This window comes from Cyprinus carpio, chromosome B10, assembly GCF_018340385.1.
Source record: "Cyprinus carpio isolate SPL01 chromosome B10, ASM1834038v1, whole genome shotgun sequence".
NCBI classification, from domain to species: Eukaryota; Metazoa; Chordata; class Actinopteri; order Cypriniformes; family Cyprinidae; genus Cyprinus; species Cyprinus carpio.
In genome coordinates, this window is record NC_056606.1 from 20,303,394 (window position 1) to 20,329,872 (window position 26,479).

Here is a 26,479-nt window from a genome sequence, read left to right on the forward strand (position 1 = left end):
TGTCTGTCTGTCTGTCTGTCTGTCTGTCTGTCTGTCTATCTATCTATCTGTATGTCTATCTATCTATCTATCTATCTATCTATCTATCTATCTATCTATCTATCTGTCTATCTGTCTATCTATCTATCTATCTATCTATCTATCTATCTATCTATCTATCTATCTATCTACTGTATCTGTCTATCTGTCTATCTATCTATCTATCTATCTATCTACTGTATCTGTCTATCTATCTATCTATCTATCTATCTATCTATCTATCTATCTATCTATCTATCTATCTATCTATCTATCTAGTCTGTCTTTCTATAGTATCTGTCTATCTATCTATCTATCTATCTATCTATCTATCTATCTATCTATCTATCTTTTTATCTATATATATATATATATCTATCTATCTATCTGATTTTTTTTTTTTTTTTTTTTTTTTTTTTTTTTTTTTTTTTTTTCTATCTTTCTGTCTGTCTATCTGTCTATCTGTCTATCTATCTATCTATCTATCTATCTACTGTATCTGTCTGTCTAGACTGTGATGTTGTTTATCCGATTCGTTTCACTCCATTATAATTGTATCACATTCTGTTGTTCAGGATGAGATCACTGCTCTGAGGAGACGTCTGGAAAAGTCAGAGAAAGAACGAAATGAGCTGCGTCAGACTGCAGACAACCTGGAGACCAAGGTATGTGTTTGTGCTGTGCCCCCAAAGTCACATATGAAATAATACTGTCAGATCAGAAATCTCAAAATCAAATTTTCTAGCAGTCGGTGTTCACAATGATGGATAGAGTCTGGTTATGAATTCTCATCAGTGAAATCATATTAACACAAACTTGCTTGTGATCGGCTCATGAAGTGCTTATCTCTGTCATGTGACTGCCGCTGATGAATGAACAGCTCTTCTGCTGAGACATTGACAGATGATGGTGCGTGTGTGTGTGTGTGTGTGTGTGTGTGTGCAGGTTACGGCTGTTGTATCTGAATTAAGTGATGAGAGGTTCAGAGGGGAGGCCATGAGTCAAGCTCTAGACACTGAGCGCACAGAGAGACTGCGCCTCGCCAAAGAGAACAAGGAACTGCAGGTACAGCCCACCCATCACTTGTCTCCCTATCTCTCTTTCTAACTGGTGAAACTGCATCACAAACTATCCATGATGTGTCCACATGGTGAGTTATAATGGCAACATTCAGAATATCATGCTACTCATTGACCAAACTGCGCAGCATATACCAGAGTATATTGCATATATAATACTGTATTCCACAATGCATGTTTATTTTTTATATTTTTTTGTTTGCATTTTAATTTTAGTTTAGATTTTTTTTTATGTCTATATAGTTTTTATTCATTTTCATTTTTATTTAATTTTTCATTATTTTAGTACATCATGTTAAACTAAATGAAAAGATAGATAGATAGATAGATAGATAGATGTTTATATATTAAAATATTATATTTACATATATTTATATATAATATAAATTATAAAAATATACTACTATTATTAAAAATGTGAAACGTAATTTAGATTTTAAACAGTAATATTCTACTGTATATTGTCACATGACCTAATCAGGTTACATGTTTAATTCAGCAAATGGCATCCAGTTAGCATCTTTCTTAAGATATTTTGTATTTTGAAAAGACTTTTGTGAACAAAGACCTTTTGTTCTGACAGTCCAAATAAATAATGAGTCGAGAAAGAGATGAATCATTAAAAACTGTGACTGGATCAAAAATCTCTGATTCATTTGTCACACTAGAAATGTAAGTGGAGGGCAATGCCTTGTGGTATAAAGTACTAATAATTTATTGTACATTGTACATTTCAGCAAATTTAGTACTGTAGGTAATGTATCCCATGCGTATAAAAAATTTGCATATTTTGCACATTATACATGCTGTATAATGCAGAAAAAGTATAATTAGTATGCTTTTCTACATATAGTCTGTCATATTGTCCCAGACGCCTCACCGCTGTGTCTCCTGTTGAATTGTGGGCGTCAGGCCTGTGTGTTTATTCTGTGCTGTGTCTCAGAGTCGTGTGGACCAGAGTAAAGTGTCTTTGGAGGCCCTCGAGAGGCAGTTAGAGGAAGAAAAACAGAAAGTCAAGAATAAAGAAGCTCTCAGTGGAGTGGCGACAGGTAAGACAGGCTTAGATGCAATCAAACATGCTGGTGAAGAAAGATAATGACTGTTTGCGTGGGTGTGTGTGAATCCTGCATGTGCACGCAGAAAGTGAGCTGCAGCTGCAGCTGGAATGTGCGCAGACAGAGGTGGAGTTCCTGCGCAGGCGCCTGCGGCAGTCAGAGGAAAGACTTGAGGGTGAAAAAGAGGCCCGTCAACTACTGGATACAAAGGTATTAATATTAAGTATTACATAAATTATGACCTTAAAGAGACACCTTATAGCCAAGGTTTCTTGCACCAAACACTCAATTTTATTTTTCATAAATGGTCTTGGTTAGTTTTTTTATTGTTGTTTTCTTCTTTTTTAAATTTTTGAGATTTTGAAATTAAGTTAAAAGAAAATATGCATATTAGATAAAATTTTGATTTTGAAGTGTTATATATGATGTTATTATGAGATATTGCTTTGGCAACTAAAAAAAAAAAAAAAAAAGGTAGTTTATGTTGAAGAGCTAAAATGACTGAACCTGAAATAAATATAAAGCAATATATATATATATATACACACACACACACAAATATATAAATATGTATAAAAATGACAAAAGCACAACAAAATTACTACAACTTTGAGGCAAAAATTTTAATGAAAACTGATTATAAAAATTGAAAGCTAGTTCAAATTATTAATATTGTAGTATTTAAATATTACTAAAATAACACTAAAGTCAGATTCTGTGTACAATACAAAACAAATAGAAGTCTTCACAACACACACACACACACACACACACACACAAATCTATATTTCTTTCATTATTGGTCAGGAAAAAGATACAGCTCATTTAACATGCAGTAGGGAATGTTGTCACAATATAAGGTACAATTTGTTTATTGACATCAATTTCAAAAGAATATAATTTTTTTATTATTAATTATCTACAGTTAAAAAGCTGTCTTATCAGTAATTGAATGTGCGTTATAGAATATAAAGGGTTTTAAATAAAATATGCAATTATGAAATGATAAAATTACAGATCCTGAAGCAACAAAAATGTAAAATACAAAATAATAATATGTAACTATTTTTTATTGTATAGATAAAAAAAGAATAAAAGAAATGTGTTTAAAATAATAAAATATGAATTTGAAATGAATAGATTTTATTTATTTTATTCTCGAAATACAGCATTATTTATTATTATTAATTCACAAAAATTATTCTAAATGAAGGCTTAAGCTACTGTTAAGAGAACACAAGCATTTATGAAACTGGACTCAAAAGCATACAGTTCTTCTGACGACTAGCCCTAGTGTATGCCATTTATTTAACACTGACCAAGTCTATATATGATCAGTCCTGTTTGATTTGTTCTGCAGAGAAAGAAATACTGAATATATTAAGAGCTCAGATATAAAATATCACAGATGATCTTTGTCTCTCTATCTCCCCCGTGTGGCAGGTCCAGGAACTGCAGTCTCAGCTGGATCAATCCAAACGCTCAGTGACAGATCTAAAACGCCACTGCCGTCGGTTGACCTCTGACCTTCAGGACGCCCGCGTGCTGACAGACAGCCTGCAGGGCCGCGCTCACGAGCTGGAAAGGAAACAGAGGAGGTCTGTCTCATTAACATATAATTCATTAATATTCAGTGCCATGCCCACTGGTTGCTTGAATATGCATTCTCAAGCCCTCTGTCTGGTCTGTGTATGTGTGTGTGCGCGTGTGTGTGTGTGTAGGTTTGACAGCGAACTGACCCAGGCGCTTGAGCAGGCTGATAATGAGAGGGAGCAGAAGGAGAGAGCCATCCAGGAGAATACCACCCTCGGTGCAGAGATCTTCACCCTTCGCAAGATGCTCAAGGTACGGGCCGAGGTCAAAGTCAAGTGTCCACCATCTGTGATCGTGCCCATGTACTCCGGGTGCCCTCTGTTGGTAAACTGAACGAGTCCCCAGAGATCCCAAATATGCAGAGGAGAAAGGTTCTGCTTTGAATACATCAGATTATATAACTTTACAGTGTCATTATAGGAAAATGAATGAATGTGTCAAGTTTATGCTGCTTTGATAAAGATCAGTGGTCAATACATGGGAAATACACATGCACACATTTATATCTATATTATGCACTATGCATGTATTTATCTGTTTGGATGACTGTATGTGATTTTTGGTGGTGTGTGTTTGTGATTGTAATTGTTTTTGGTGGATTGTGTGTGTACAGTATATATGCTGTTGTGTTTATGCACACTGTTTGGGTGTTTGTATACGTGTATATGTATGTGTTTATGTATGGTTATGTGTCAGTGATTGTATTTTTGCATCATTGTGCAATTTTTGCATGTGTGCATTTGCTTTTGTGTGTTTGTGTACTGTATGTGCATGTATGTTTGTCTGTTGTATGTATCTATGTTTTTTGTTAATTGTGTGTTTGTGCAATATTTTTTTGTGTGCGTTTGCTTTTGTGTGTGTGTGTGTGTGTTTGATTGTTTTGTGTGTTTATGCATTTGTGCTTGTTTGCATAATTGTGTCTTTGTGTGTATAAATCATGTGTGTTTGTGTGTTTATGTGAATTTGTGTTTTTTGTTTTTGTTTTGTTTGTTTTTGTTTTTTTTTGTTTTTTTTTTTTTTTTTTTTTTTTTGTGTGTTTTTGTGTTTACTGTGTGTGTGTTTATGTGTCTGTGATTGTTTTTTGTGCATTGTTGTGTGCATTTGCTTTTGAGTTTGTTTTGTGTGTTTTGCATTGTGATTGTTTGTATATTTTTGTGTAAGTTTGCATGCATATATGCAAGCATGTTTGTTTTTATGCATTTGTGTGTGATTATTTGTCATGGTTTGTATTTTTGTGTTTGTGACTATATGTATGTGTTTGTGTTTTTTACGCACATGTTTATGTGTTTCTGCCATTCTTTGTATTTTTATGTTTGAATAGGCCTAGTCATATGATTTGTTTGCAATTTCTGTATGTATTTGCTTTTAAGTTTGTTATTATTACGTGTGTTTTTGATTTTGTTTTTTTTTTTATTTTTTTTTTTTTTTATTTTTTTTTGTATGTATTTGTGTTTATGTGTGTTATTTGTGTTGATGTTGTTTGTATTTTTGTTTGTTTGTATGATTTAGTGTGTGTGATGTTTGTCTTGTATGTGTTTTTGCTCCTGCATATTATGCAATTGATGTTTTTGTGTATTTACATTTACATGATGTGTGTATGATTATGTTCGTGTGTTTCAGGAGAGTCAGGTGGAGGTCACGCACCTGCAGCAGCAGAAGGAGGAACTGTGTGCTCAGATCCGTGACCTGAGCGTCCCGCTCCACCTCACCTCTGACTCCATCCCTGAACTGAAGAAGAAGCTCCGTGACCTGGAGACCAGAGAAAAGGAGCGCTCAGAGGAGATCAGCCAGATGACTGCCAGAATCAAACAGCAGGAGCAGGTACAGTATCGCAAGAACATTTGACCTATTGAAAAGGTTATGACATAATAACCATAAGCACATTAACATGTGACTGCTCACATTTACATAAGACGCAGTAACACAAACAGACCATCTGAACTCTGTTCTGCACAGATGCACCTTCGCTTTGAGATGGAGATGGAGAGGATGAAGCAGATCCATCAGAAGGAGCTGGAGGACAAGGACGAGGAACTGGAGGACGTGCAAAAGTCCTCACAGAGACGGGTGAGGGATGCAGAATGAATTACAGCTCAACAGACCACCTTACAACCCTGTCTCAAACATCCTTTCCTGTCTGTCTCTGTGTGTGTTTGTGGGTGTGCAGCTCCGACAGCTGGAGATGCAACTGGAACAGGAATATGAGGAAAAACAGATGGTGGTTCATGAGAAGCATGACTTAGAGGGGCTGATTGCCACACTGTGTGAACAGGTAACACACACACAAAAACCCTATAAAAATTTTCTAATATGTATATGTATGTGTGTGTGTATATATATTATATAAAATGTTAGTATCATAGATAGCAAGATTTGAAACATTTGCTTGCACACGCTGTTAACAACCTCTGTAAGTTTCATAGCATTCCAGGCATGATATTTATTAAATACAGTATGTGGGTCATTTGGTTAGATGCGCTGCTTGATAGATCACAGAGTTATAGTCACATCAGGGCTTATGAGGATCTGTAAAGCTGTCATGTTCCTCTCTGTTCTGATATAAGAGCACTACTGACTGCCCAGCTCTTCCCTCATCTGTCAGTGCTCTTCATTACAGTTTGTTTGTGGGAATATTAAAGCTCAGCAAACATTCTCAACTTCATTTTTGTATTAACAGCTTAATGTCAGCATGTAATTATATTAGTCACCCCATTTTACTTCTAAAATGTGACATACTTCTGAGAAGATGTGTAGGGCAGGGCTTGGTTTTATCCTTCGGCAAGTGACTGGATGCTAAAAAGTGGGACAGGGTCAAAAACGGTCAAACAAAAAGGAAAGTCATGATTTTCATGCATGTATGTATATATAAGTGTGTGTGTGTGTATGTATTTGTATATATATATATATATATATATATATATATGGTTTTTCATTATTAATAATTCTTAAATATAAAAATTAGGATTTGTTTTTGTTTTTTGGTAGATTATGCTCTAAAGATATCAACATTCAAACTGTTGGTTTATTATTACTGAAAGTACAAAATACTGCTTTATCCACATTATTTGAACATGATAAAAAAAAATTTTTATTATACTTATTATTCTTTATTTTCAAGTTCCTTTATTTAGAAGGATGTGCTTTTAACAGCATTCAGAACATATCAGACATAAAAATGCAATGTTTGAATATTGTGAGAACTTTTATCAGCTATAAATATCATGAGGGCGTTCCATTAACATTGTTTTATGTTCATAACATTTATGCAGTCTTATAATGCTTTTGGCATGTTTGCTGGAACTATGTTAGTTTGTACACTGTTACATTTAGTGGCTATAGAGGATCTTTTTACCATTAGACATGCTCTCGCTCGTGTGCCCTGTGCTAAACTTAGCTAACAGCTTGTGGCTACACTGAGAGGGTCCTTTAGAGATACTGTACACACATTCGACCTGAACGTCCTGCCCTCGGGCCATCGTGAGCTCTCTAATGTGACTGTGCTCTGGAAGCGTGATCACTACTGAGATCGATATGATGAAGCTACTCGTCTGCTGCTGTTAAAAACGACTCCGGTTTATTACCCAAGCTGCACGTAAACACTGCTGCTCAAAATGAGTTTGGTATTGGGTAAGAGGATGTGTAAAGCGCCTGGTTTTCAAGCATGAATTTAATTTTCCAGGGCATGTGCATTCACTGCCAACCCAACTTTATCACTTATTTCCTTAAACATTACTTAAGATTTCAAGTAATGGTGTAGCGATTCATGAAATTTAACGAATAATGTTTTTAATACATATTGCTGGACTTATTGTGCATGATGACGTTTCTCTCTGTATCTAATATTATTACATTATATTATGTACAACAAAATAGAATAGAATAGAATAGAATAGAATAGAAGGCTGTTTCATTAATATAATATTTAGTAATTATAGCCATTTAATAAATGTAATTAATCATGTTGCTGTTCTTATATATAATATAATTGAATTATATATAATTTAATATAATAATATATAAAATTGTGTTTTTAATACATGTTTCAGATCTTATTTTGTATGATGTCTGTCCTGGTAATCTCTTTTATAATATAATATAATATAATTTAAGAAAGTTTCATTGTTTTCATATAAAATTTAGTAAATGTTGTCATTTAGTAAATGTAATAAATCATGTTGCTGGTCTTATAGTAAATTATGTTATGTTATGTTATGTTATGTTATGTTATGTTATGTTATGTTATGTTATGCTATGTTATGTTATGCTATGTTATGTTATGCTATGCTATGCTATGCTATGCTATGTAAATGTTGTTATGGCTATTGACCATCCTGATTTCTGTATATGTATATTGGCCCTTAAAATCCATCCTGCGTGATGTGAGTGTAAAGGCTTTCAGTTTGTGCTTCAGTGTGATGTAAAGATCTCTCTCTCTGGTCTCAGGTGGGCCACAGAGACTTTGACGTGGAGAAGAGGCTGAGGCGGGATCTGAAGCGCACTCATGTCCTGCTCAGTGATGCCCAGCTGCTGCTGTCCACCGTTGAACAGCCCGGGCAGGGTCACGACCCCGGTGCCAAGGAGCAGCTGGAGAGACTGCGCTGCCAGGTGCCACTGCCATCCCATCATCCACACAGCACTGCTCACACACACAGATTTAAACAGCTTTGCATTATCGGTATCGGTACCGATTATCGGTATCGGTATAATTATATAATATAAAAAAAGACAAATATTTAGCAATTATTTTGGCTATTGACCATTCTGGTTTCTGTATATCTCAATCATCCATTAAAAAGACAAAATTAAATAATTAATACAAATTTTATATATATATAAAGGACTTTCTGCTAATTTTCTAAATGCAGATTATCAAGGTTCATCTAACGCAACCCTAGCACAGTTAGGAAAGCATCTTTAACTGTTAAGTGTCACTTAAAATTATGAAATATAAGTTGACTGTAAATATCAACTAACCTTTAACAGTATTTAAACAAAAAAGTGCTTGTGTACATGTTCAGTGCCCTCCAAAAGTGTAGAAATGCTCTAGGCTTCATAAATCCTTATAGCTTCATTATCATGTCAGACATGTCCCTTAAGCAGCTGTGATGTCTGATTACTTGATTAAATTTGGCCTATGTTTATTTTTTTGAAGATTACTGGGTCAAATCACCTTTATTGCTTTTCTGGTTGATTGACAGTTAAGGTTAATACACAACCGACCAATTAGAATACAGTTTAGAGATGGATTAAAACAGTGCTAGCATTTCCCTGATGAAAAACACCTGCCTAAAAGGGTTTGCTGGTCATTGATGGTTTAAACTGGTCCAAAATAATAATAATAATATGGTTTTCAACACTGATAACAACAAATGTCTCTTAAGCAGCAAATCAGCAGTGTAGAAGACTGGAGTAATGATGCTGGAAATTCACCTTTGCGTCACAGGAATAAACTACATTTATTCAAATAGAAACCAGTTAGTTTTAATTGTAATCATATTCAGCAGTACTCCTGTTTTTACTGTATTAATTATTTAACAAATTAATGCAGCCTTGCTGAGCAGAAGAGACTTCTTTCAAGAACTTAATTATTCCTCATTTTTGATGGTAGTGTATGTTCGCATAGATTGTTTTGTCAATACAAGGTCATCTAAAAAAATTTTTTCGAATAGATTTTTTTTACAATTTTTTGTCATTTTAAGGTATTATAAAGATTTATTATTTTTTTATGCTTATTTTGTGTGGAGGCCGTTTGTGGTCATATGTTTGGAGTCTGAATGCGCACAGAAGACTGTGTATGTGTATTTTGGATGGGCTCAGATCGAACTGGAGAGCATCTGCAAGCAGAAGAGCCTGGTGAGGCCCGAGACATCAAATGAGAGGAGCAAAGGGCTGATCTCAGGTTTACCTCAGTGCGTCTGTGTCTGTTGTCTCAGGTGGATGAGCAGCTGGCTCAGCTCCGCTACGAGAGGACGGACCTAATGAAGAGGCTGGAGGAAGACCAGGAGGATCTCAACGAGCTCATGAAGAAGCACAAAGCCCTCATCGCTCAGGTCTGCTGGAGTTACATCACTCTCGGGGAGTTATGACAGTCGCTCAGTAGTTTTCAAAATAGTGCAGCTTTTCCAATAACGAGCTGTTTTTTTTCCATCACACAGTCGGGAAGCGTGACAAAATGCTATCATTTGTCACATTGCATTGCACACGCTCCTAAAGCATCCTCGCTCTCTAGTCTGATTCATTTGAGTAAATCGGCGATTCATTTTGCTAAATGGATGCTTCATTTCAACTGGTAAAAAAAATGGTTTATCCTTTCACTTGAGTCATAACTTAATAGTGTTTCCAGTCCTAGATGTTTTCTTTTCATAGCAAAATAAACATTTACATTACTGAGGTTAATAGCTATAAAAATAAAGAAAAAAAATAAGTAAATAGAAGAATGTAAGATTATCCAGTAAGATTTTATTTGGTTTGATCCCATTAGATTTGGTTTCAGACTATGAAAGAAGTTCCAGTTGCATTCATTTAATATTTCTAACTATCTTTACAAACATTTTCAAAGTAGTTTCTCCAACACTGATGTGCGTGAGGTTATGTAAAATATCCCAAAGCCAACCAAACATGTTTGTTTATCCCAGTCTTCCAGTGATATCTCTCAGATCCGAGAGCTTCAGGCTGAAATGGAAGAGCTGAAGAAACAGAGACAGACCCTACAGGAGGAGGTGAGACAGACACACTGAGATATAGATGTGTGATGCATTAGATGTCCATTCACACGTGGAGCAGCCACAAATGAACATACTACTGTAACACGGGCCAACTCACAGTTTACTACAACTATGTTCTGCACTTCTGTTAGTAAAGTTCTGACTTTTAAGCAGTAACATGAAATAATGCAAAATACTTAAGAAATCCATCAGGAGTAAAACACTTTTTAAATGAATTTATTTTCAGCGTATTGTGATTTGGGACACTATGGAAGTTTGTTTCCACCAAAGAAGAATAAAAAAATATATATAAATACTAGATGTAAACTCAAAATTCTGTGAAAATATATATAAATATATTTAATATATAAAGATATAATTTTCTTAAGTATATACATGCATGTGTTTTTATTTATTTATACATAATAAATATACACAGTATACAGTACATGCATTTATTATGTAAACAAAAACTTTTTGAGCAAACCTATGAAGGAAAGATTTTTATGAGATTTTTATGAGTGTTTGAAAATGGGAGATGATATTAGTGCTGGAATGCACTCAGATGCTTGGGGTGAATTTATTATTGGGGTGAATTTATAATTATTTTCTTCAAATTTGTAAAGTAAAATGACTTGAAAATTAATGCAGTAATAGTCAGGTTCCCTGTGAAGGAATCAATTGAAAGAATGGGGAAAACTATAAAGGAAAGATTTTTATGAGTGTTTGAAAATAGGTAATGGTGCAGCTGCTAGAATGCACTCAGATGCTTGGGGTGAATTTGCCTTCAAATTTCTCCAAAACTATACAGTGAAATGACTTGAAAATTAATACAGTAATAGTCAGGGTGACTGTGAATGGAAATCAATTGAAAGAATGAGCAAACTTATAAAGGAAAGATTTTTATGAGTGTTTGAACATAGGTAATGGTGCATTTGGTGGTATTTCTTTATTTATGTATTTGTTTATTTATTCAAGTTTATTTGTATAGTGCTTTTTATGATACAAATCATTGCAAAGCAAATTTACAGAAAATTCCGTTTCTACAATATTTAGTAGCAGCTTACATTTTAACATTTATTTAAATTATTTCAGCATTTACTTATTGATTGATTTATTGATTGATTGATTTATATATTTATGTATTTCTATATTTATTTATTCATGTATTTATACATTTATTTATTTCTGCATTCATGTGTTTAATCATTTATTGATTTATTTATACTTAAGTCATTTCTCGTCCTCCATAGAAGACTGTTGTGAATGTGGAGCAGAAATATTGTTGTTGTATTTTGTTGACTTGTTCACAAGCGTGGTCATAACCCAGCAGTGCTTATCTTCCCAGCTGCAGACCAGCGTAGCACGTGTGCAGTTTCTAGAGTCGTCCTCGGTGGCCCGCAGCATCGTAAGCAAGCAAGAAGCTCGTATCTGTGATCTGGAGAACAAATTGGAGTTCCAGAGAGGACAGGTCAAGAGATTTGAGGTCAGTCCAGACCCATTAACAGCTTTATATTCTTTCTCAGATAGGATCTTTACGGTGTGTGTGTGTAGGTGCTGGTTCTGCGTCTGCGGGACAGTGTGGTGCGGTTGGGTGAGGAGCTGGAGCAGGCGGCCCAGGCCGAGGCCAGGGAGAGGGAGAACTCCCGATACTATCAGCAGAGACTGGCGGATATGAAACTGGAAATGGATGACCTGAGCGTCAGAGAACAGGAGAGCAGCCGTCGACGCATGGAGCTGGTGACTGACACACACACACATACACACACCTTTCTGCTGTAGCTGATGAAGCAACACATTATTCTTCGCTATTCATTTTTACGATATTTAGTATATCATGACTATAGAAGTCATTTTTTTCTTATTTTTTTTGCGATTTCATTTTCCCTCAGTTTCTTTTATTTTTCAAAAAAGATACATTGCTTGGATATTAATTTTGAGATTTAAGATTACACTTATATTATTGTTAATATTTGTGACCCTGCAGCACAAAACCAGTCTTAAGTAGCATGTGCATATTTGTAGCAATAGCCAACAAAACATTGTATGGGTCAAAATGCATGTTAAAATTGAACTGTTTTTGTGAAACTCCACGGCACATTGAACAACTGTCCTCATAACTAATGTATTCATATGTACAGCCACTCGGTGCATTTTCCCCTTAGTGGCCGCCCACAAGCCTGACACGTTATTACCCATGAGAATACACGATCTCTCCTGAAAAACCTGTAAATATTCATAATTTAACACAAAGGAGGCCCTGCGTCATTACAGCACCTGCCGGCGTGTGATGCAATTTGACCTGCGTGCTGAGAGTCAAAGGCATTCAATATTATGAATATTAGCTACAGTGTTAGCGATGCCTGGTGCATACACAAAGACTGGAGTCTGGGATGTGTTTCTTTCCGTTGCGAAGACACACGCGCGCACACATGCTGAGGCTCTCCAGGTTATTGGTTATGAAAGGGAGGGGGCAACAGCGAAGGTGTGGTTGTCATGGAGATGAGAGGAGTGGAATGGGATTTGTTGTATCAATAACCTTGAGGAGACAATGGGAATTAATCATAGACAGACAGTGGCGGCTCGTCCAGGAGAGCAAGAGACTGGGGACGTACAAAGGAGGGAAGAGGAAAATGAATCGTGTAATCAGTCGCTCCACTGGCTCTCCAGATCTCATTATCAAATTATTCTATGAACAAGAGCTGGCGATCAATAACGCAGCATTGTCCTTTAGCAAACAAGCACTTCAGAAGTTAAAGAGAAAGGCTTGCCAAAAAACACAGTAATACAATGATTAAAATTTATATATATATATATATTTATATATATAGGTATATATATATATATATATATATATTAATTAAGGCCAGTGAAACATAAGTATTTTTACAAGTATTTTAAGTTTAATTTAAAAATGTATTTATGTATTTAATTAAAATGTCATTTAAATATTTATTGTATGTATGACAGTCAGCTGAAGTGAGAGAAAAGTGTTTATTACGTTTAAAATATAGATATTTTTCTGACAAAAATGCATGGATTCACTACAGGAGGCCTTCATTCACCCCCCGGAGTCGTGTGAGGCATATTTTATTATGGATGCGAGTATTTTATTTATTTATTTATTTATTTATTTATTTATTTTTTCATGCACACCTAAGATGACTTGAGGGTGAGTAAATCACAGGCTAATTGTCATTTTTGGGTGAACTAACCCTTTAATATATTTATTTATTCATTTATTTTACAAATTTTCAAAATTAGGTATAATAATAATAAAGTGTATATATACAGTGGGTACGGAAAGTATTCAGAACCCCTTAAATTTTTCACTCTTTGTTATATTGCAGCCATTTGCTGAAATCATTTAAGTTCATTTTTTTCCTCATTAATGTACACACAGCACCCCTTATTGACAGAAAAACACAGAATTGTTGACATTTTTGCAGATTTATTAAACAAGAAAAACTGAAATATCACATGGTCCTAAGTATTCAGACCCTTTGCTGTGACACTCATATATATATATATATATATAACTCAGGTGCTGTCCATATTTCTTCTGATCATCCTTGAGATGGTTCTACACCTTCATTTGAGTCCAGCTGTGTTTGATTATACTGATTGGACTTGATTAGGAAAGCCACACACCTGTCTATATAAGACCTCACAGCTCACAGTACATGTCAGAGCAAATGAGAATCATGAGGTCAAAGGAACTATATATTAGTGCTGTCAAACAATTAATTGCAATTAATCACATACAAAATAAAAGTTTTTGTTTGCATAACGTGTGTTCTGTGTATATCTATGTATATATAAATACACATACATACAGTATAATTTTGGAAATATTTACATGTATTTACATGTCTATATTTATATTCATATAATTTATATTAGAAATATATTTAATATACAAACATAACATATTTTTCTGAAATATATACATGCATGTGTGTGTATTTATATATACATAAATATACACAGTACACACACATATATTATGCAAACAAAAACTTTTATTTTGGAATATATATAAAATAACTTCATGTTAGAAATTGTTAGGATGACTGAAATGTGACCTGGTCATGTTCTTTTTTGTTTCATCAGTATACTGTATTCTATTAATAATGAAACAAAAAATGTAAATAAAAATAGTCATGTATGTTTTAAACAGAAAAAAAAAAAAAAAAATATATATATATATATATATATATATATATATATATTTTTTTTTTTTTTTTTAGTGTTTAATTTTTATTGTGTTTGTGTTGAATATAAATGAATGCCCTTAAAGAAAATGACAATTCTGTCATTAATTACCCTCATGTCATTCCAAACCCGTAAGACCTTCATTCATCTTCAGAACACAAATTAAGATATTACTGATGAAATCGGAGAGCTTTCTGACCCTCCATGGACAGCAAGAGTCCTACCACGATCGAGGTCCAGAAGGGTACCAAGAACATCGACAAAATCGTCCATGTGACATCAGTGGTTCAACTGTAATTTTATGAATCTACGCGAATTCTTTTTGTGTCTATGGAGGGTCAGAGAGCTCTCGGATTTCATCAAAAATATCGTAATTTGTTAAAAGGATAAAAACAACTTTAATAACGATGCTAGCCTTAGCAAGCAGTTAATTAATTTGGCACATTTTGAGATTAAACTCTTGGGTAATGATTTCTCTCGTCCTGATGCAGGGTCTTTATTTTCCCTGGAGATCCAGCGTGACCATTGCAGGTTATCTGATTTGATCTCGTCTTATCTGTTTCCAGGAAATGCAAGTGGAAGAGCTTAGCGCAGTAAGACAGACCCTGCAAGCTGATCTAGAAACATCAATCCGGCGAATCGTTGATCTACAAGCCGCGCTGGAGGAGGAGGAGTCCAGCGATGAAAGTGATACAGAAAGGTATTACTAGCGACGTGCACCTGACCTTTTCCATTTCCTTTTTTGTTTCTGTTCCACAGTCTGGCATAGCAAGGGGAAATTGTCTACAAACCAGTTTGTATACTATACAGTTTGTATACCCTACAAACTAAATAGTATTCAAGATTGTGATTGGTTCGTTCCAAATAATTTTGAAGTATCATCATACATTTTTATTTTGTTTTGTTTTAGTTTGTTTTGTTTTTAGTTTTATTTTATTTGGGGGGGGGGGGGGTTGCTTTTTGATTTGTTTCTTGTTTTGTTTTTTTCAGTAACATTTTATTTCATTAAGGTTGCTTTATTTTATCTTGTTTTTTATTTTTTTATTCTATTTTATTAAATTTAATTCAGGGTTATTCAGGGATTTTTGTTTGTTTATTTTTGTTTTAATTTTGTTTTTCAGCTAATCTAACTTTACAATTGATCATTTTGTTGGAATTGCTTTATTTTATTTTATCTTATTTTTTTATTTTATTTTATTTATGGGTTTTTGTTTGTTTTTTGTTTTTTACACATTTTTTGTTTTGTTTTTTAGCAAATCTAACTTTGACTATTTCAGTAGCATTAGGTTTGCTTAATTTATTATGTTTTTTTTATTTATTTTAATGTTATTTTTCAGCAAACTCAACTCCATATTTAATGTGTATAGTGTATGCATTTTTTATATGTTTTTTTTTTTTAAGTTTTTTTTTTTCTTCTTGATGTTCTAAAAATAACATCAAGACATAAAACTTCAAAACCAAAGGGAAGAAAACAGTAGATAGTATACTGTTTTCTTCCCTTTGGGTTTGAAGTTTTACTTCTTGCTGTTACTTTATAATTGCTTTCATTCTTTATCAGTTGTGCTGAAATGTGAAGAGATTTTCCTCACTGTGCAAAATCAAGGCTACACTTTTCTACTATAAGCACTTCAATAATGCCTTCCTCCCTCGACACCCATAGTAATGCAGTCCGATGTATCAGAGTTCAAGACTTTGATCTTTTCCGCCAGACTTCTTAGACTTCACTGAAAATTCGATATGCTTGCTTTGCTCGTACCTCCAACCACTTTAGTTATCTGCTCCACTCCTGTGTGTCTCTGACTGCGTCTCCCTCTTCATACAGTGTGCAGACGGCTGTGGAGTCCTTCTCTAGAAGGAAAGATCTGTAAGCACTCCATCCCCCATCCTGTTGTTGTTCTCTCCCATTTATCCGTGTTCATTTTTCTATGTTCTGCATTGGGGAATGAGAAATCGGATGAATGCAGGCTTCAAAGTAGGCCAACGGCTGCATATTGGACTGGACGATGTAAAAAAAAAGGAATTTTTTTAGGCGTTCATAGATATATCATTTTTGGGATTTTTTTAGTCAAACATTCTAATAGTTAAAAACTATTTTCTATATTATCTTAACTATTTTTTCAGATATATTATTGCAAATGTATTCCCTATATTGTCCAGCTCTAGTTGCATAACATACATTAATGTCTGCTGCAACATGAAGAAATGCACTGCTTTATGCAGTACTGTTTCTTTTTTGCATATAAATGCACGGCGTCTCTTTGTAAGCCAGATTCTAACGCATAACCATCCTTCTCTCATTGGTCTTAAAATTTGCCATCAGGCAAATGTTGATGGATGGGCGAGCGCTGCATTTGGCTGTTGATGTTGCCTGCTTAGCCTGTTGCTCAGTGCTGTAAGTGTGTGTGGACTTGTGTAAGGTCACGGCTTCCTTTCACACGTCTGAATGAAGATAGACGAGAGTCTCCGCTGGACGGATGTGAACAGACACCTACTCGTCAGACGCAAACCACAACATACCCACACTGCCACTTTGCTTTGTTAAATGCAAGAAGCTTTCCTCTGTGTGAGAGAGTCCTTTTAAAAGTTCACCAGCTGTGATATGCTTTGTCTTCTGAATAATGCATGCACGTTAGCCGAGACCCCCCGCGTCTCGTCTCTTTCAGTTGTCTGTGCGAGCAAAAAAGGGGATAAAATGAACTATTGCAGTTGCTCAGAGCTTTGGGTCTTAAATCTCTGTACGAATGTAGTGAGTCCAATTACAAGAGCAGGGTAGGAGAAAACCCACGGCATATGCAAGCAAATTAACATTTTTTGTTACCTTACTCTTGTATGTTTGAATAAGAGCTTCTGGAAGCTAGAATAGGTTTTGATGCAATGGCTCTGTTCCAAAACCTAGTGATCTGCCCAGCATTTTAATTCATCATAAGCAGTTTCTAAAAGATAGGAACTATAATTTGTTTTGAGCTATTCTAAAGCAGAATCACATGTATCCATGAATAATTCAATCATAAAATGCAATGCAATAAGCGATGTAAGCTGAATGCTATACGGTGCAGATCAAAATTAGAGAGCAATCTATAAATACTTAATTTTTTCTGAAATAGTGTTAATCTTCATCACTCGAAATTTGAAGGAATATTAGCTGTAGGTATACCACTGTACTACTAACATGTTTGACAAAACTGGCAAGCAATTCCATTGAGAGTCTCTGTCTTATCCTGTCTTCTTGTGCATTTGTCTTATATAGACGACCAGCCTTTTTTGGGGGACTTGAATGAATTAGTGTCATTGTAAACCCGCAGTATTTGAGAAATCACATATTTGGAATGACTAACTTATGGTTAACTTCCAATGGCTGAAAGGGTCATCCTCCTGTCGCAGGGTTTTAGTCATCTTGAAATCTCAGTGAAAAGTGAAGGAATGCTGGCAGTTAAATAGGGTTTGTCATATAAATAAGTAAATTAGTACCAGGTGCCAGATTAACACCAATAACTTGGGTGTATCTGTAAGTGTTCTCTAATTTTGATCAGAGTTCTATTTCAAATATCTCATTCAAGTTTTGTATACTGTGCTTCAGAATACAATTAATTTATCAAATATGCTTAAAAACTACCCTACTAGTCCTGTTAGGTTAACTTTAAATAGGGCTAAACAGTGACCTTGAAATTTAGGAAATTATATGTTGTTCTCTCATTTTGATCTCTACTGTATATTCTTAATGCAGTACTGAAATAATCTAATACAAAATGCAATTGTAGCCAATATTTGTGTGAATGCACATTTTATGCTTGGTAGAGTAGCTCTTGCATCATTTAGCAACATGATGATTCAAAACTAATTGTACTAATCAGTTGTGTAGTAGCAAAACTTATTTCCTAGCAGCAAAAGCTCCTTATAGTTCTGTTCTGGGTATTTCAGATAGTAGAGCATGGTGGAAATAATGCCAAGGTCATGGGTTTGATTCCCAAGGAATTCATACACATACCTTGAATCCAATGTAAATCACTTAAATAAAAGTGTCTGCCAAATGCATAAATGCAGATGCAAATATATGCCTATGCAGAGCGTTCTAAATCAATCACTTATTAGAATTCATGGCTATGCTCTTAAAAATAAATGTGCTTTGTTGGGATGGTTCCACAAAGAACCTTTTAAGTCCATGGAACATTTCAATTGCACAAAAGGTTCTTTATAATGGAAGAAAGTTCTTCAAATTGTTAAAATATTCTTAACACTAAGAAACTAACTCTGAGGGGTTTTTTGGGGAACCCAAATTGGTGATTCAATTGCATTGCTACAAACCCCAAATGCCCCCCCCCCCACACCCCACACACACACACTCACACACCCACCCTTTAGAAACTTCATTTTTTAATAGTGTAGGATGCTCCATTAGAATATGGGCAATTTAGGCAATACGCATTGAGGCAGCACAGCTCTTGGAACAGAGCTTATGTTTTGGGATCTCAAGCAAACAGCTTTAGTCAGTCTGTAAACAGGCTGTGGATCAGTGAGTTATGCCCCTACGAGCCCTGTTAATGACAGCACTCCCAAGACTAATGAACTCACAGCTCACTGAACACACATGGCCTGCTGGGTAGCAATGAGGATATCAGAGCTAATATCACCCCCATGTGTGGCGTTACAGCACCCATGACGAGAGATCTCCTCTTGAGCCATGTGCATGATCGTATTCATGTAGGTCATGTATGCACTGATACAGGCTTATATTGATTTGATCGCTTGCGCTGTGAAAGCATGTTGCACAGCTGTTAATCTTTCCAATGAAAGCATGATTTTCACACTAACATGGGGTTTGAATTTCAGCGACACCATGTCCAGCGTCGGATCCAGTGTGGGTACTGAAGACGTCGGCGAAGGGATCCGTCAGTGGGCAGGTGTACCGCGAGGAGGTCGAGGAGGCAGAACTTCTTCTTACGCAGGAAGCAGCTCCGGCCGCCAGTCTGTTACAGACACCATGAGCAACTACAGTTTCAGGTACATTGCAAAAGAAGACTGATAATCAATAAGCATGAGTGTGCATCAATAAACAAGGTAACACCACCAGGCCAGATTAGGTAAGTAGTCCTTTTTAGCAAACATGGCTCTAATCCTGTATGACTGACTGACTTTTGTGAATCACAAATGGAGATTAAGCATAAGGTCTGGACTCTATGGCTGCATTCCAGTTATTTTTTTATGCCCTTCACTCATTTCCCTCTGTCTCATTTACTTGTATCTATGTCATTGATTATGCTGCACAAGTGTCCACTATTGGTGAAGCCTTTGCAATGGGCTGAATTGGAACGTCCTAAGCCTTTGATCACTTGGAATCTGCTATGGAGTTGGTTTATTATTTACATTTTTTCCATTACGAAATTGTCTGATGCAACATTCTATATGTATATAGGAATGCCTAGGCTGTTGTAAATGTTTTAAAAAAAACATTTATATATCATACAGTTGTTTGGGGTGAGGATAAATTAAACATTATCTGTGATGGCATCATAATCGTGTTGCATTGTGGTCTGTGGAGCTACCTGAGGTGTACATATGAAGTAGATTTGTGTTATGTTTGGGGGTGGGTTAATGTCGTTATGATAACAGATCTGCATGCAACCAGGATTTTTTGGAATCTTCCAGGAATTTTTCGAAAGTTTCTGGACTGGAAATTTTCCAGCCCTTTGCAACCATAGTGAGGATTGACATTGATGATGATTAGTCATGTCTTGTCAGATACTTGAAAATGTCTCCTTTTGTGCTCCATGGGAGCAAGAAAATCCTATGGGTTTGGAACAACATAAGGGTGGGTAAATGATGATTTAATAACCGTCCTTTAATTTATATTCACTGTTATTGTTTGTCAATTATTCCCTATGACAGATCTTGCACGCAAGACCTTAACGAAGACATCAAAGAAAGTTCCAGTGGTCTTGGCAGAGCGTCGTCATCCACTGCCCTATCTGAGCTCCTGGAGGGTCTGAGGAAGAAGCGCGCTGGGTGGGAAAGAGGCTCTGAGGCGGGCGAAGGGAGCACAGTGTCCCTTCCCATCTATCAGACGACAGGGGCCTCCACGCTACGCCGCAGGTCCTCAGCGCTGTCTCTAGAAGCAGAGGAGGGTCTGGAGGACCTGCCTCGACCTGGCATACTGAAACCTCCCAGTCCGCACCTGCCTCGAGCCTCCAGCCTCCGCTCCCTGTCTGAGTCAGGCCCAACATCCTCCACCACCACAAACACCACAGGAAAGATGAACCGCTTCAGCTCCTGTGACTCCCTCGCATCCGTGACCTCCACCGCAAGTTCCCGCCGCCACTTGTCCAATCTGGCCATCCCTGAGGAAGGAGAGGAGGAGCCCAGCTCAAAAGCCATGCCTCCTCTTGGCACCTATCAACCAGTCCAACGCCGTCTACTCGGTGGCCTGGTAGCAGAAACGGGAGAGTCGCAATTGGGATCGGAACCACTTGTATTCCAGAATCGCAGACTCGTTGGGAATCAAGACAAGGAGAGGTCTGAAGTCGATGCAGGGGACACCAGCTCAGACATTCTCCCAGCCATCCGACGAGCGCAGTCCACCAGCAGCCTGGCATCTAGCAGTTCCCGAACGGGCCAGAGACGAGCCCTCAGTGTGCACTTTGGGGAGTTGCCGCCCTCCAGAGCGTCACGTAGGGAGTCCGACTCAGATTCTTCAAGTTCTGGTGGATCTCAGAAGCGCCGTGGGCCTCAAGGAGAGAGGCTGGAAGCCGAGGGCAGCGAGGACGTCAACTCGGTCATGAAGAAGTACCTCAAAAAAGCAGAAGTCGACTAGAAGACTCAATGAGGTTAAGCTAAAAAATGCACTGGCCTGCTTTACATTTAAGGGGGTCATATCATGAGGAACCTAATTTTCCTTAATCTTTTGAGCTACTACTGAAACATACTATAACTTTGAGAACTCAAAACTTCTTCCCAGTCCAAATCCAGGGATATTCTGAAATCTGTGGTTTGTATTGTCAGAAACATAATTTGATCACCCATACATTGCACATCACAAACATCAGTTTGGTGTTTAGAAGGAAGTTGCATTTTCTGTGGTTTAACCACTTTTATAGAAGAATTAATTATTGGAGGATATTACCTACAGTGTCTTTTCCTTACTGCGAGAAGCAGAAGTATCTTTAAGGTACCAATGTACACTCTTTAGGTTTGGGTGACCAAACGTGCCATTTTCCCAGGTCACATCCTGGCCAGGATTTCTATATAGCCTTAAATATCCAGGTTTTGGCTTTGGTTTCCTGTTTTCATACTTAATGAAGGTAGTGATCGTTTGACCAATAACATGCAGACATTGTACGTAATCGACCAACCGTGGTGCGTGAGAAGGTGGGATCTACAGAGAACGGTCAAAGCGATGCATACGTGTACATATTAGTGTTTGACTTGAAGCAGCACTGAGCATACCGATCGGTGTATGACATCAAAGTACAGCGAGAGCGATTCAAAAGCACAAGAAGCCGTCTGCTCTCTAGAGCTCTCATTGTACTTTGTCATACAATTGGTCTGCGTAGCGCAAACAAAGCCAAAACGTGGATATTTTAGGCAATATAGAAATCCTGGCCAGGACGTGTCCTGGGAAAATAGCACGTTTGGTCACCCCACTTTAGGTACAAAGGTGTACCTTTTGAAATGGTACCCCCCACAGTGACAGCTTTTGTGCTTTTAATTCTAAAAGAGTGTATGCAAAGTGAATGTTTATATGTATAAAAGGCACAGCTGCAAAGAAAAAAAGATAGAATGGACAATGTTCACGAAAACGGTTTTGGAAATAAAAAAAAAAAGTGTATGACCCCTTTAAATGACAAAAGAAAAGAAAAATGAGCAATACAAACCTAAATTGAATTGTGAAAGGATGTGAATCATTTAGTCTCTCTCTCTCTTTTTCTTTCCCCTGACAGGATAGATGAAGACATGGAGAACTGACTCCGTCCAGAATGCATTGAGGCACATTTAACTGGAAGCACAAATACACTGAGGATTTATTTTGAGCACTGTTTGTACACATAAATAAAGATGTTTAAGTGAACGCATGAAATTCCTAAAATTCTCACTGTAAACATGCCCTTTATTCGAGCCGTACTGATTCCCGTGGGTGCTTCAGGTCAGGGAAATGAATCTTGACCAGTGAGCGCTTGCGTTCCCTCTCAGCAGTCAGTGCAAATTTGTTGAACTCCAACAGATGTAAATAAAACCGTCGAGCAGAATCATTGGTATTTGCTTCGACCTTTCAAAGGAGGGGAACAGCATTATGCTCACAGAGGAAAACAACTGAAATAGAGCCGTTTTATAAAGCAGTGATTGCTTACAAAGAAGAGGCTCTAGATAGAGACTGACCTGGTTTCTGCAATCAAATTATTAACCTAGACTTATTTGCCAAGGAATGGAGTAAAGAAAATAGTTTGTACTTAATTGCCAGAGCAGAATTTGAAAGTGCTAAACGGTGTCCAGATGCTTTGTAATTTAATGTGCTTAGTAAGCAGAAACAGGCTAAAGGAATATTCCGGGTTCAGGTATACTAAATTGCAGCATTTGTGGCATAAATATTGAATATCACAAAATAAATTTTGACTGGCTTTCCTTAGTTGCAATAAGGCACTGAAAATTAAAGTTAAAGGCCAATTTTGGAGATTATAAAAATCAGAAATGTGAAGTTAAGCTCTTCAGTTCTGCTAAAACTGTACTTTTAACTGTCGAGTCATTCAATGTGGTCATTACCATTATGCCACAAGTGCCATAAATTGAGCTTAACTTGTAGTTTATGCACAACACATGAAAGATCTACTTACTGAAAGCAGCACATTACAGTGATTTTACCACAGTAAGATTTAACCTTTACCTCTGGTAAATCACTAATGCAGTGCCTCAGATTTAAATTGGTGCTTCCGTCTCATTAAGACGACAGCTGCAGACATTTGTGCCAACGCAGTCATACATTCTTCCACAGACAAAATGCTCTGAGAAAATGAGACAAGTTTGCTTTCCCCTCCAACAGTTTTATTGACGAAGCATAACTACAATGGGACCATAGTGAGAAATTTGAGCTCCCAACTCAAATGTCCGACAGCAGCCTTCTGGAAACGTGCTGCTTCCCATCCACATCTGCAATAAGAGAACATGATCAATGCTCGAGTCTCTACATGGTCAATTTTGTACGTCATCTACAGGTCCTTGCCTTGTCACACCTTTGCCTTCCGTCCCCTTCCTTTACCCTGAAAGAAAATGTTATTCATTTGTGCATAGCTTAAGAAAAAGAAAAACCCTAAAGGATAAAAAGGTACCTTTTTAGGTGGATTTTCACCATCTGAGGCTTCCCTGCATTTACAAAACACTTGATTAGTTTACTTTGAAAGACAAAAACTCAATTAAATGTTAGATTTAACTTACTCATCCTCTCCCTTTTCTGGCTTCTTTCTCTTTGAAGAAAGGGAGTAGTGAGAATTAGAACAAAATTAATTGAAAAACTTGTGACCTACGAGACAAGGCCTTACTTTGCCAGCACCATTTTTTGTGACTTTCTTAACCGGTGATACTTCAATATCTTCCTCCTCTTCTTCTACCTCCTCATCCATCTCTTCATCCAGCTCGTCATCATCGGAGTACTCCTCCACTGGGAGAGATTTTGGCACAAGTCCCATTGACTTAAATACTAACCACAGACAGTAGCTAAAAATAGAGCTGAAAGGACCACTCACGGGCCACATGTTCCGCTCCGACATACACCGGCCCAGAGCCATGCTTCAGGCGAAAGGTCACGGGCGGATGAAGATCCAATCCAGACAGGTTGACCTGGAGAATGAAATCTCATGAGGTATAAACAGACTTCAGGAGGGGGAAATGTGATTACTGTAGCTCTATTCAAATTATAAAATAAACTCCATAAAAATATTTTGACAACATTTTTCAACCCTCTGATGCTGCTTGAGTGGTCAAATAAATGTACTTTTTATTTCAGTTAAATTAATATACTATTTTAGTTCAATAAGGTTTAATATTTTGCATTTTTAGGGGATTTTATTGTGCTATACGTAATATTTGTGATCTATTTTATTACCCGTTAACCACCTTCTGAACACAGATCTGAAAATTAGGTTTCCAGCTTAAAGGGATGAAAATCTTGAATGCTTTAGAGACGTTTGGTCTGACTGCCACATTACTGCTGAACTGAATATTAATCAGCAACAAACAAAAGTAAATAAATCTATGAAAAGTGCACAGATACTGTATTATAGAAACTACATATTTTCCAAAACATGTTTTAGCCTAATCTAAAACAGTTATAAAGCCGAGCCATAAATCTAAGCAACTGGGTTCCAAATCTGAGGTTGAGATCACAAAAGGTTTTGATTCCCATTTATTTCCAAAGGAGTCATTTTTGACCACACACACACAAGACTATTTTACCTAAAAAAATAAAATAAAAATACAAAAAAAATATAAAAAGCACCAGAGGATTAAATTTAGAAAGGTAGCCTAATTAGGGTGACTACAGGAAGAAAAAAAAAATCCACTATTAGCAAAAAACTACTTTGAGAGGCATTGTGTGTATTTTAGCGAGCGAACGTTTGTGCAGAAACGTCACACGAAAACGAATATTTCTTACCGTAGGCATGGATTTAGCGTGTAGTGTTGCTATGGGAACCGCCTTCGCGCTGCTGTTGCCCTCACCGGTGACCAACTCGATAATATTGAACTCATCTTTAGCGGTGTGACCCAGACACATCCAAATCAGATATTAACGGGTTAAATGTCATAAACACCGATTAAACGTCTCGTTTACCTCGACAGTCACTGAACCAACCGTTCTCAGTGCCAGCTGGTGTTGATGGTTCGTATCGTCCGTCTTGAAGGACTCTTCTTTATTAGATTCATTGAGTTCACAACCTGAAACAACGAAAGATTTAATGTAGAATATTAGTAAGTTTAGAATTATACTTTACCTTAAGACACGAAAAGTGTAACATCTTACCCCAAAGAGTGGATAAAGGTTTCTCTGTTTTGCTCATTTTGAAACAAAAACAGAAAACTGAAAGGCGCACACAGTAAATGTTTATTAGACAATTTAATGCGCAGTATGTAGCCTAATGTGAAATATTCAGAAAATCGTTACATATTCTCACCAGAAATAAATCTCAGGGCTGCTTCTAGGACAGCAAAAGAAAAGAAAGAGTGAGTTTGCGCCCTGTGAAGGTTTAAAGAGGACGTTAATTGCTCATCAGGTGACAGTAATTAAGTCAGGATCACTGCAGGTTAATTATGGATCCGACCTGCTGAAAAATCACTTCTTTATAATCATGTTTTAATCGAACAGAATTAAGCTGACTCATAATTATGCATACTAAATATGTTGTCTTTTGTGTTATATTAACCTCTCTTGTAGCAGTGGTTTAATTTACTTTATAAACCTAGTGTAAATAAAGAGCCAAATTATCATTAAGTTTAAAACAAACAAAAAAATAGAATATAATCAAGTTTTGTCGTGTCGTGTCGTTGGGTTGGGAAGTAAAAAAAGCATGCTTTAAAGAAAGAGTTGACTATAATAGAGGTATATTATAGTTTTGTAATAGTTATTTAGTCAATAAGTGAAACTTGCATACATGCATATATATATATATATATTGATTACATTGATTACATTTTATAAACATGTTGTGCAATGATTTTCAAATCAGTATAAAATAAATAGCAAATTTCCACTGTGACAACCACTAGGCCTATATATATTGTCACAAATAATCTGTATAAATGTGGATTTTATTTATATTTATATTTATATTCTTTATTT

General features: G+C 36.4%; 2 protein-coding genes across 5 annotated transcripts in view; one reads left to right on the plus strand and one right to left on the minus strand.

Annotated features, from left to right (window-relative positions):
• LOC109097712 (unconventional myosin-XVIIIb-like) overlaps positions 1-22,723 on the plus strand; it is a 48,803-nt gene extending 26,080 nt beyond the window's left edge. Inside the window, exons 25-44 of the mRNA XM_042733122.1 lie at positions 594-683; positions 964-1,083; positions 2,041-2,146; positions 2,238-2,362; positions 3,596-3,750; positions 3,874-3,997; positions 5,366-5,566; positions 5,702-5,812; positions 5,913-6,017; positions 8,189-8,372; positions 9,507-9,598; positions 9,679-9,795; positions 10,381-10,464; positions 11,798-11,935; positions 12,004-12,189; positions 15,231-15,364; positions 16,487-16,528; positions 19,492-19,662; positions 20,548-21,482; positions 22,596-22,723. Coding sequence (XP_042589056.1) covers positions 594-683; positions 964-1,083; positions 2,041-2,146; positions 2,238-2,362; positions 3,596-3,750; positions 3,874-3,997; positions 5,366-5,566; positions 5,702-5,812; positions 5,913-6,017; positions 8,189-8,372; positions 9,507-9,598; positions 9,679-9,795; positions 10,381-10,464; positions 11,798-11,935; positions 12,004-12,189; positions 15,231-15,364; positions 16,487-16,528; positions 19,492-19,662; positions 20,548-21,469 — 3,207 coding nt within the window. The 3' untranslated portion in view covers positions 21,470-21,482; positions 22,596-22,723. The remainder of the gene's footprint in view (positions 1-593; positions 684-963; positions 1,084-2,040; positions 2,147-2,237; positions 2,363-3,595; positions 3,751-3,873; positions 3,998-5,365; positions 5,567-5,701; positions 5,813-5,912; positions 6,018-8,188; positions 8,373-9,506; positions 9,599-9,678; positions 9,796-10,380; positions 10,465-11,797; positions 11,936-12,003; positions 12,190-15,230; positions 15,365-16,486; positions 16,529-19,491; positions 19,663-20,547; positions 21,483-22,595) is intronic.
• A 951-nt stretch (positions 22,724-23,674) lies between these two features.
• On the minus strand, positions 23,675-25,916 carry npm2b (nucleophosmin/nucleoplasmin, 2b). Of its 4 annotated transcripts, none has more exons than XM_042733121.1 (10): positions 25,815-25,916; positions 25,664-25,720; positions 25,496-25,578; positions 25,298-25,417; positions 24,390-24,483; positions 24,186-24,304; positions 24,082-24,110; positions 23,976-24,009; positions 23,870-23,906; positions 23,675-23,779 (listed from the first exon to the last, which is right to left on the minus strand). In XM_042733121.1, the coding sequence occupies exons 2-9, from the start codon at positions 25,698-25,700 to the stop codon at positions 23,874-23,876; spliced, it is 549 nt and encodes a 182-aa protein (XP_042589055.1). In that variant the 5' UTR covers positions 25,701-25,720; positions 25,815-25,916; the 3' UTR covers positions 23,675-23,779; positions 23,870-23,873. The 4 variants fall into 4 exon arrangements, 2 of the variants coding, with proteins under 2 accessions (XP_042589055.1, XP_042589054.1); XM_042733120.1 differs by having other exon boundaries at positions 23,675-23,796; XR_006155779.1 differs by lacking the exon at positions 24,082-24,110 and having other exon boundaries at positions 24,171-24,304.
• Between the last annotated feature and the right edge of the window lie 563 nt (positions 25,917-26,479).